Here is a 12,401-nt window from a genome sequence, read left to right as displayed (position 1 = left end):
TTTTTTTCTATTTACACAGATATTTATTTACCAAAGTTTTAATTAAACATCACCAACATAACATGTACACTGACATTTCATAAATAGCTTTATAAAGCACACAAAAACGACACTTTTTATTCTCTCTTTTTCTTCCTTTAAAAAAAACACACACACACATATATATATATATAGATATCTATATCTATATATATATATATATATATAAAAAACAAAACAAACAAAATATTAAAACAAAGACATTCAGCTTGCTTCATTTATGCCAGAGCATTCATGAGTGTGCTCAGGACATCAAGGGAAAACTGTCAACAAGAAGTGCCGAGTAGGTTTTTTTTTTTTTTTCCACTGCTTTACTCATTCAGTATATGTGTTATGGACAGAAGAATTAAACCAAAATGGCTATTTACTAATGTCTATTTATTTTGTGTTCACTATGTTAAAACTGGCTGCTAGAGTAAATATCCCCCCCATGTGTTCAGTCACTATTTTCTCTGCAAGTTTCTTGTTACACATTCCTGTGTTAATGTGATGTAATTCCAGTAAAATACAAGTTTAGCAGGCTAAGATTGCCACAAGGCATATGTATGTATATGTGTTTGTAGTATCAGTTAGTTAATTACACGTAGCTAAGATACTGTTATCACTGTACTGACCAGGTGCAGGAATGTAAGAACTGGAATTACGCGTCCCTCTCCTTTGTATCAGATGAGCCACGTGGTTAGACCGGATGGATGAGTTTAGACTCTATTTATTAAATAGGTTAAGGGTATGTGTGGGTGTAGTTAATTGTGGGAGGAGCTACAGTGCTATATAAGGAATGTACTCTATGTATTCAGTACTCAGACTTTGCTGTATTTTGGTGACGCTAGTCCCTCTGAGTCCCGATCGGTGATCCAATAAAGAATCTCTTCCTTCCTGAAGAAACCTGTGTCCATCTCTCTGTGCTTGGCTTCCGTCAGTTTCTCCGGTATCATTTGGTGCATTGGCCGGGAAGCTCATCGTTCAACGGTAGCTGAGAGGCAGAGGCGTGAGACGGTCTATCTTTGCCCACGTTCTCTACGGCTGCACCCCTGAACTTCTGCGTGGACCTCCCTTCGTCTCGGCGCCACTGGTCTGTTGTCCAGGAGATCATCGGCCTCTACGTGAGAAGTGCTGGGGTGTCCCCGTCGATGAGTGTGAACTCAGGTTCAGGAACGAGGAGGTAAGACAACTGCTGTTTTAGACGGCAGGACCCACTAGGGGTATACCGATTGTGCGGTAGGCCCAAAGGGGTTTTGAATCTGTGTATCTGCCCCCTCTGTCGGAGGGAAGGAGCGAAGGCGCACCGCTCGATCGAACGCTCTTTAGTCAGACCGTTTGATTTGGTTAGTCAGGCGGGGTCCTGGTGTAAATAGCCCTAGCCGGACACCGGTGTCTTGTCTAGACTAGCGTTCTAGGGTGTATATTACGTTCGCTAGGTCGGAGGGACCGGGAGACTAAGCGGCGCCTGTGTAAATTCGGTTCGCTAGTTCTCATCCTATCTGGGCTAAGTGGGAAGGCGTGTAAATTTGGAACCCACTAGACTTTTGATAGTGCGACTAAGAGGCGCCTGTGTAAATTCGGTTCTCTAGCTCGCTATATATGTGGTGATTGGGCAGTGTGGCTAACCAAAACGGGTGTATATAGTTTTAGGTAGTCCATTCAAGGTACTGGCCAATAGTTTAGTTGGGAATTGTAAATGTGTTAACGATTGTTTTAGTAAAGTGTATATCTTGTTAGATAGCGCGAGCTCAGCCGTCTAGCGAGAGTGTTAATAGTGTGTTGCTGTATTATAGTGCACGGTACCATAACCCTGTATATTTACTGACATTATATAATAAGTACTAATCATTGTCGTCCATTGCATGTTTAACACCATAACCACTAATAATTGTATTGTGACCTTAACTTGTGCTTTGACCTATGCTAACCGTACTGTAACCGCTATTTGTAAAAGACGATGTTACTGGGGTGTGTTATAGACGGGTAATTCGTATATAGAGAATTATAGCGTGGGTGACTGTATAGTTACGCCAAAGGGCATAATATTGATTATATAGTGACTGGTGTAACAGCTGTGTGTGTACGGGAATTCCCTGAGTGTTTATTGTTATTGTGTACGTTTCACTTGGTAACCGTACCACGTGGTGCTGTTGCCAGAGGAAACGGGTGTGACTGTTGAATAGTACGCGTGTATAGTATTCGTTGTCGACGACGTTCCATTGTTAAGTATGGGTGCGTCGCAGTCAACGATTCCGGATCCCTTAGGATGTATGGTTAAGAATTTTAAAAAGGGATTCAAAGTTTGTGATTTTGGGGTAAAGATGTCTCCTGTACGTTTGGTCACTTTGTGTACTAGGGAGTGGCCTACTTTGGTTGCGGCATGGCCGCCACGTGGCAGTTTGGATCCAACTCTGGTACAGCGCTTACACGTGGCTGTATCGGGTAGGCCTGAACTTTACGGCCAGTTTCCTTATATTGACTGTTGGAGACAGGCCGTAAATGACTCGCCAAAATGGCTCCAGACATGCCACGAGGAGCAGTGTCGCCTCATGGTAGCTAGGACTTGCTCGTCCACTAGGACTGGTGTTAGGCCCATTTTGGACACGCCCCCTGAGTCCGAGATCCCTTTGCCGCCCCCTTACTTTCCGTTAAGAAGAAGTGACGCAAACGCAGGAAGTCCTGCACCCCTCCCCTCATTACCCTCATCCACTTCCGCTTCCTCCTCCAGTACAGGATCCACCCCCCCTCGTACTAAATCTCCCCTTCCGGAACCAGAATCCACCCCCATTAGAAACGAATATCCTGATTTGGCGCCACTTCAGACTTCCGGTCAAGCTTCATCTAGCTCGGCTCGAAGTGTTTTATTTACGACCTTTTCCCAAAACCGACCTCCCACATCCCCATACCCTATCTCTCCCCGACCGGAACCCATGACTGACGCCTCTCTACGTAGCCCCATCCAAACCCGACAGTTGACTGGTGCCCAACAATTAAAGCACTATCAGATGCCTCTTCGTCTGAATCCCGGGTCAGCTTATATCGATGCCGCAGGTCAAATGGCACACGCTGACCCAGTCTTCGTATATGTCCCATTTACCACAACCGATCTTTTAAACTGGAAGACCCATAATTCCTCGTATACTGAGAAACCACAAGCTATGACTGATCTGTTCACCTCAATAGTACAGACGCATAATCCGACATGGGCTGATTGCCAGCAGTTACTAATGACTTTATTTAACAATGAGGAAAGGACAAGAATAAATCAAGCAGCCATTAAAGCATTAGAGGATAGAGCCCGTGCTTTGAACCAAGCCAATCCAGCAGCATGGGCCGCGACACACTATCCCAACACCGATCCCGATTGGAACGTAAATGGTGCTGATATGGTTCAACTCAGAGCCTATAGAGACGCTATAATTGCTGGCATGAAAGCCGGAGGAAAGAAAGCCATTAACATGTCGAAGACAGTTGAGGTGATCCAGAAAAGCGATGAAGCGCCCAGTGTCTTTTATGACCGATTATTGGAGGCATACCGCTTGTATACCCCCTTTAATCCGGAAGACGCAGACAATTCCCGAATGGTTAACTCCGCCTTTGTCAGCCAAGCATACGGAGATATTAAGCGCAAGCTACAAAAGTTAGAAGGGTTTGCAGGTATGTCCATCACCCAACTAATGGAGGTAGCAAATAAGGTCTATATGAACAGGGATACAGAAAGTAAGAAAGAGGAAGAGCGCAAGATGCGTAAAAAGGCTGATATGCTAGCGGTAGCGATCGCAGGCGTAGATAAACGGGGCCCAGATAGAGGCAATAATAGATGGAGTAGGGAGCCTTTGAGTAGGGATCAATGCGCGTATTGCAAGGAAGAAGGGCATTGGAGGAACGAATGTCCGCAAAGAGAGCAGTACGAGAGAGACCAACCCAGGGCAGGCTACGGAAACTTTAGAGGTAGAGCGAGAGGTAGAGGAGGCCCCGGAGGGAGTAATGGTTATAGAGGGAGTAATGGGAACAGAGGAAGTGTTAGGGAAGACAGGTATATTCCAGCAGCGCAAAGGTCCCGCGATAGAGAAGGTAGGGACTTTGTAGGATTGGCTGACACTGTCATGGAGGACTATTGATACCGACCGGGCTCCATCCCCCTTGGTCGAGCGGAGCCTATGGTCGATGTATCAATAGGGGGGAAAAGGAGTGCGTTCATGATCGACACTGGTGCTGAACATTCAGTGGTGACTAATCTAGTTGCTCCTCCATCTGGAAGGACTATTACTGTGATAGGAGCAACTGGAAGAAGTGCTGAAAAACCGGTTCTTAAAAGTCGACTCTGTACATTGGGAGGCCACGTAGTAAAACACCAATTCCTTTATATGCCTGAATGTCCAGTCCAATTGCTGGGACGTGATATGCTATCAAAATTACAAGCGCAGATTACGTTCCTACCAAATGGAACAACATCCTTAAAGTTTAATGGACCTTCAGGTATTATGACTTTATCCGTACCAAAGGAAGAAGAGTGGCGACTTTATACAGTGTTGACTAGCCAAAACCCTAGGAGTGATGAGACATTGTTTAACATACCAGGAGTTTGGGCAGAGAACAACCCACCAGGACTGGCCCGCAATATTCCACCAATAAAAATTGAACTGAAACATGGGGTTTATCCAGTGAGCCTAAGACAATATCACATTCCGCAGAAGGCTAAGAAGAACATCCAATCCTATCTGGATAAGTTCATACGGTATGGTATCCTAAAATTCTGTACTTCCCCCTGGAACACCCCATTGCTGCCTGTTCAAAAGCCCGGTACAGATGAGTATCGACCTGTACAGGACTTAAGAGCAGTCAATGATGCGGTTGTTAGCATACATCCAGTTGTACCCAATCCATATAACCTGCTTGCTTTAATTCCGGGCGGGGCTACTTACTTCACAGTCTTAGATCTCAAAGATGCCTTCTTTTGCCTCCGAATTGCCGCAGAAAGCCAATGTATTTTCGCTTTCCAATGGGAGAACGCTGTAACGGGCTCAAAACGCCAAATGACTTGGACAAGACTGCCCCAAGGGTTTAAAAATTCACCTACCCTATTTGGTTCAGCTCTAAGTCAAGATCTACTGGATTTCGAGTCTATCCCAGGAGAATGTGTATTGTTACAATATGTAGATGACTTGTTGATAGCAGCAGTTACAAAAGAAAAATGTCAGCAAGCAACGCACGATCTACTACATATTCTCTGGAAGGCAGGATACAAGGTGTCCAGGAAGAAGGCTCAGTTGTGTTTGCCAACTGTCAAGTATCTGGGATTCCATATCTCTGAAGGTCAAAGGATTATGGGGCCAGAGAGAAAAGAAGCTGTCTGCCAAATACCAATACCCAAGAATAGAAGACAAGTGCGAGAATTCTTGGGGGCAGCAGGCTTCTGTAGGATATGGATTCCCAGCTATGCGATACTGGCAAAACCTCTGTACGCAGCCATCAAAGGTACAGAGCACGACCCCTTCTTATGGACCCAAGAACAGCAAACGGCATTTGAAGATGTGAAGAAGGCTTTGATGAGTGCCCCAGCATTAGGTCTACCTGATCACACACGACCATTCTACTTATATGTACACGAGCAAAGAAGAATGGCTGTGGGAGTATTGACACAGTACTTGGGATCATGGCAAAGACCTGTTGCCTACATGTCTAAGCAACTGGATGCAGTGGCCAGCGGACTTCCACCTTGTCTAAGAGCCGTAGCTGCAGCCGCCCTGCTAGTAGCTGAAGCCGATAAACTCACTCTGGGTCAAGAACTTTATGTACGAGTCCCACATGCAGTACAGACGTTGTTGGATTACAAAGGAAATCATTGGTTTAGTAACAGCCGTATGACCAAGTATCAAGCAATGTTGTGTGAAAACCCAAGAGTGCATTTAGAGACTGTAAACACCTTAAATCCAGCTACCCTTTTGCCGCAACCTACTGAAAGTCAACATGATTGTTTGGAAGTAATGGATGAAGTATTTTCAAGTAGACCAGATCTTCGTGATTTTCCCATCCAGAACCCCGATGTTCAATATTACACCGACGGCAGTAGTTATGTGAAAGAAGGGATCCGCTATGCAGGATATGCAGTGACAACAATAGACAAGGTGATAGAAGCTCGGCCACTGGCGAAAGGAACATCAGCACAAAAGGCAGAATTAATAGCACTAACACGAGCGTTACAATTGGCTGAAGGTTTAAGAGTAAATATCTATACGGACTCTAAGTATGCGTTTTTAACCACTCATGCCCACGGAGCTTTGTATAAAGAAAGAGGACTACTGAATTCAGAAGGCAAAGAAATCAAGTACGCAGCTGAAATCCTACAACTATTGGAAGCAGTGTGGGAGCCGAAAGAAGTCGGTATCATACATTGTCGAGCGCATCTGAGAGGAGATGGTGATGTAACCAAGGGAAATCGGATGGCAGATAGTGCAGCTAAGCGTGCTGCTGAATCAGGAAGACAGGAGTATGTGGGGCATATAGCTGCTCTTATACCAACTCCACTGTCCCAATGGACTCCAGTTTATACAGCTCAAGAAGAGGAGTGGTTAAAGACTGAACCGGGAAAGTATTTGGAGAACAAGTGGTATCAGCTAGAAGATGGAAGAATAGTCATACCAGCATCACTAGCGGTAGAAATTGTCCAAAATTATCACAACGGGACACATTCTGGGAGAGACAGTACTGAAGAATCTCTCAGGAAACATTTCTACATACCAAGATTGTCCAACTTGACTCAGGCCATTGTACGCAGATGTGTAACGTGTGCTAAGAATAATGCAAGACAAGGACCAGTAAAGCCACCAGGAGTCCAGTTTATGGGGGGACTCCCCATGTCCGATCTACAAATAGACTTTACAGTAATGCCTAAATCGGGTGGACATCGTTACCTGTTGGTAATTGTGTGCACCTATTCAGGCTGGGTAGAAGCATGTCCTACACGTACAGAGAAAGCAGGAGAAGTTGTAAGATTCCTGCTACGAGAAATAATACCCCGATATGGACTACCCTGTTCTATAGGATCGGACAATGGTCCAGCTTTTGTTCATCAGTGCCTACAACAACTGACTCATATGCTTGGTATAAAGTGGAGGCTTCATACTGCATATAGACCCCAGAGTTCTGGTAAGGTAGAGAGAATGAATAGAACTATAAAGAACCAGTTGGCTAAAATGTGTCAGGAAACCCAACTTAAGTGGAACGTTCTCTTACCCATAGCTTTATTGCGAATCCGCAGTACCCCTACCAGAAGGATGGGCCTCTCTCCTTTTGAAATCATGTATGGGCGACCACCTCCCGTACTTGGTAACTTAAGGGGGGACTTGAGTCAGTTGGGAGAAGGAATTACCCGGCAGCAGGTTGTAGAGTTGGGTAAGACTATGGAGGAGGTACAGAAATGGGTACAAGATAGATTACCTGTGAATATTTATCCCCCTGTTCATAGTTATCATCCAGGAGACCAAGTGTGGATTAAAGAGTGGAATAATGTACCGTTAGGGCCCAAGTGGAGAGGTCCTTATGTTGTTCTTTTGTCTACCCCTACAGCGATAAAAGTAGCCGAAGTAACTCCGTGGATACATCACTCCAGGGTTAAACCAGCAGCAGTCGATTCTTGGCAAATTACAGCAGATCCAGAGAATCCCTGCAAGATCCGGTTGAAACGCACTACTCAGTCGGAGTAACGAGGAATTATTGTGGATTACAAATTTTATTGTTACAGGTGTGAGTGAGAAGGCCATAATAAAGCCTGTCCGCTTACCAACACATAGTGTATAAGCCAGGAAAGTCTCGAAGGGACACCTGTGAAGACGAGCAGAACTCCATTCCCTGCAGCCCTCACATCCTGGAAGCTGAGGTTCCATCGCACGGACGAAGACTGAGGATGACGGCGAAAGATGTGCTTTTGATTGTGTTTATTTATATGTGTTTTTATATTCAGGAAGGTAGAGGTACCGACACTCCTAGCTGTGAGGTATGCATTAAGACTACGAGAACAGGTAACCATATTTCCCAAACCCTAATTTGGCATTCACAATACGAATGTAAAGGAGAGGTATCAAGATGTAGATACCTAAATATAGACTATAGTGTGTGCCATTTAGGAGTAGGAGAACCTAAGTGCTTCAGTCCAGAGTATCAACCTCGTACAATTTGGTTGACTCTCAGGAATGGAGATCCTCAGGGGACCCTAATTAATAAGACGGTGTTAGAATCCGTACATTCTTCGGGTGTTCTGCTATTTGATGCATGTAAGGCGATATCAAGTGGTAGAAAACCGTGGAATGTATGTGGGGATCTTAGATGGGAGAGGACGTATGGGTCTAATGATAAATATATTTGTCCCAGTAGTAAAAATAAATATGTGAGTCCTAGATGCCCAAATAAAGACTATAACTTTTGTCCATATTGGTCTTGTGTGGGGTGGGCGACTTGGGGACAGACAGTAGATAAAGACATGATAGTGACTAAGTTGCCGACTAGCCCTTATTGTAAGTCTATGGAATGCAACCCAGTCCATATACTTATTAATAACCCCGACAAGTTCCTAGATAAGTATGGAAATTTATTTGGGTTTCAGATATACGGGACGGGTTTAGATCCTGGGACATTATTGTTTATAGGAATAGAGACTGATACGGTATCCTCCCAGACTCATCAAGTATACCATTCCTTTTATGAAGAGATGAGTATAGATAATAAGATCCCCCATAACGCTAAAAACCTGTTCATTGACCTAGCTGAAAGTATTGCCGGTAGTCTTAATGTTACCAACTGCTATGTGTGTGGAGGTACTAACATGGGAGACCAATGGCCTTGGGAAGCAAAGGAGGTAATGTCCGGTTCTGAGGCAGTTGACCAACTAATATCTACACAAGCCGATTATCATTTGAGTGTTAGAGGTAAATCTGAGTGGAGATTAAAGACCTCCATCATAGGTTATGTTTGCATAGCAAGGAAAGGAATAATGTATAATACTTCTGTAGGAGAATTAACTTGTCTAGGGCAAAAAGCTTATGATGATGATACTAAAAATACAACTTGGTGGTCGGCTTCAAATGTCTCAGAACCATCTAACCCGTTTGCTAGATATGCCAGTTTAAAGGATGTGTGGTTTGATTTATCCATCACATCTACCTGGAGAGCCCCAACAAATTTGTACTGGATCTGTGGTAAGAAAGCCTATTCGGAGTTGCCACAGGACTGGGAAGGGGCATGTGTGTTGGGTATGCTCAAACCATCCTTCTTCTTGTTACCGATTGAAACAGGTGAGACTTTAGGTGTTAAAGTGTATGATGTGAATCATAGGAAGAAAAGGGGACCCTTAGAGATAGGCACCTGGGAAGATAATGAATGGCCTCCCCAGCGTATCATAGATTATTATGGGCCAGCCACGTGGGCAGAAGATGGTACCTTTGGTTATAGAACCCCAATTTATATGCTCAACCGTATTATAAGATTACAGGCGGTGGTTGAGATTATTACTAATGAGACCTCACAAGCACTCAATCTTCTAGCGAAGCATAATACCAGGATGAGGACAGCAGTGTACCAAAATAGATTAGCCTTGGATTACCTTTTGGCAGTAGAGGGAGGTGTATGTGGGAAGTTTAACCTGAGCAATTGCTGTCTTCAAATAGATGACGAAGGGCAAGCAATAGCTGAGCTTACTAGCCATATGGTTAAACTAGTGCATGTGCCTACTCAGGTATGGAAAGGGTACAATCCAAGTAGTTGGTTTGGTAGCTGGTATGAGTGGTTTGGAGGGCTTAAGGCAGTGGTAGGTGGAGTCCTACTGATTTTACTGTTGTGTCTACTCCTACCGTGTCTTATACCCTTAGTAGTTAGGTCTGTGCAAAGCCTGATAGGAAGTATAGCAGAGAGGAAGGCTGCTGCACAGATAATGGCGATATATAAGTATAAGGCTCTAGATCAAGGAGAACCAATGCAGGAAGATGAGTGTTAAAAGATTCACATCATAAGATAAGTTTGGTCTGGTTCATGGTAACCTGAGGTATATGCAAACCAAGGTTAAGTGATGCCTCAAGTAATTGTGAAATATCAGAGGCATCAAAGGGGGGAATGTGATGTAATTCCAGTAAAATACAAGTTTAGCAGGCTAAGATTGCCACAAGGCATATGTATGTATATGTGTTTGTAGTATCAGTTAGTTAATTACACGTAGCTAAGATACTGTTATCACTGTACTGACCAGGTGCAGGAATGTAAGAACTGGAATTACGCGTCCCTCTCCTTTGTATCAGATGAGCCACGTGGTTAGACCGGATGGATGAGTTTAGACTCTATTTATTAAATAGGTTAAGGGTATGTGTGGGTGTAGTTAATTGTGGGAGGAGCTACAGTGCTATATAAGGAATGTACTCTATGTATTCAGTACTCAGACTTTGCTGTATTTTGGTGACGCTAGTCCCTCTGAGTCCCGATCGGTGATCCAATAAAGAATCTCTTCCTTCCTGAAGAAACCTGTGTCCATCTCTCTGTGCTTGGCTTCCGTCAGTTTCTCCGGTATCATTAACAGCTTCCTTTACTAACTCCTCCCTCACTCCCTTTGTGCCAGTTAACAGCTAATATGCCACGAGTAACAAAATGGCGAATCACTGTTAAAGTAACAAAGAAACTACTCACTTCCCCTCCCATCGTGTATCCAGGACGGAGCTGGAATATAGGGGGGGGGGGGGGGGGTTCTGTAATGATGACATCACATCCGGTAGGGTGGGTTTAGACAAGACCCTTTAGACTGTTAACCTATTGTTGAATGCATACTGTATGTTTAAACTGTGACGTATTTTTGCTTTAAGAAGGAGCCCCCCACTTCGGGGAATAAAGCATTTTCCGTGGTTTTTCCCTGATCAGAAACTTTGTCTTCGGTGTGAATTACTTCTAGGGAAAGCGTGCACGCATTCATCAATCAATTTGGAAGGTGTAGATAGACAACTAATCAAAGATTTCTTTGATCTAAAACATTTGTACCAGTTTACAGAGTTTTTTTTCACTTGTTCTAAATTACAATGTCAGTAGGTCATGAGGTCATGTATGAGACGGTGGAAGAACCCAAATCCTGGCTACATCTCAGTCTCACTACTGTCCGTGAGTTCACTTGAAATTATGTCTGTGCAAATGAAGGGGTTTTCAATCACATTTTTTTCCCCACCATAACCCTTTTGGTTTTTGCTTCCCAAGCACTACCAAGCCTCAATTAGCAAACCAGTAACCAACCTCGTCCTGATGATTTGATTTAACAATGAAACAGCTGTCCATGAGTGGTTCATTGGCTTTGCATATTTTCCTAAGTTGTGTATCAAAGCTGTTGTGTACAGCAAACACAGACTCAAAGAAATCCATGTTTAAAATGGAATGAGGCAACAATGTGATTCTTTGTTGACCTAATTTGCATATGCCCACCCGTAATCCTTTGCGGTAGTAACATAACTGCAAATGTGTGATTTCTGTGGGAAAAGCAAGTCTTATGGATTGATTGGTGTGCATATTTTTGTTTACCATTGTATTAAAGGATCACTATAGAGTCAGGAACACAAACATGTATTCATGACCCTATAGGGTTAAAACCACCATCTAGCCCCCCTTGGCCCCTCATGCCTCCATAAATATAGAAACATCTTACTGTATTCAAGCCTGAAGCTGTAACTCTGCATGCTATTATTCTCAGAAAAACAGTCTGCTGACATCATCAGAAGTGCTAGCCTGATCCAATCACAGTGCTTCCCCATAGGATTGTCTGAGACTGATAAAGAGGCAGACCAGGAGTGGCCAGTGAAGTGAATCACTAGGCTCTAATGTAAATACTGCATTTTCTCTGAAAAGACACGGTTTACAGCAAAAAGCCTGAAGGTAATGATTCTACTCACCAGAACAAATTCAATAAGCTGTAGTTGGTCTGGTGACTATAGTGTCCATTTAACTACTAACAATATAAAAATAGATATTTTATATTCTGAAATATCTTTAAGCAAAGTCTTACCTTTTGTAACGAATATTCAATAGTGAATAAACAGCACCTCCAAAACACAATGGATACAATACATAGGACAAATATTTCATTGCCTGTGAAAATAAAATGAAATGACTTTTTAAAGATAGAGAAAAAGAGTAGAGGCACAGGTAATTGCAATACCAAAAGGATTGAAAATACTAACAGCTTCTCCTGAGCTGCAGTTCCCCCCACTGTAGTTCCAGCAGTGTAAACCAAATAAACATAGAAAAAAATAAGGTCTGCGCTTCCAGTTGTAATGTGCACCAATGTGCTAGCAAGCATTTATTTGAAGAACATAAAAGACATAAAATCCATGTTTTAGTTTATGTTAGATATAACAGAGTGT

At 43.4% G+C, this 12,401-nt stretch overlaps 1 protein-coding gene across 2 annotated transcripts in view; it reads right to left on the bottom strand.

Moving 5' to 3' along the window:
- CLPTM1L (CLPTM1 like) overlaps window positions 1–12,401 on the bottom strand; it is a 469,239-nt gene that overhangs the window by 131,143 nt on the left and 325,695 nt on the right. For both annotated transcript variants that reach the window (XM_063452024.1, XM_063452023.1), the window contains exon 13: window positions 12,044–12,126. In XM_063452024.1, the coding sequence (XP_063308094.1) occupies window positions 12,044–12,126 (83 nt within the window). The remainder of the gene's footprint in view (window positions 1–12,043; window positions 12,127–12,401) is intronic.

The sequence above is a fragment of the Pelobates fuscus genome, chromosome 4, assembly GCF_036172605.1.
Source record: "Pelobates fuscus isolate aPelFus1 chromosome 4, aPelFus1.pri, whole genome shotgun sequence".
NCBI lineage: Eukaryota > Metazoa > Chordata > Amphibia > Anura > Pelobatidae > Pelobates > Pelobates fuscus.
Note: the sequence above shows the minus strand (reverse complement) of the source record. Positions and strands in the feature narration are given on the sequence as shown.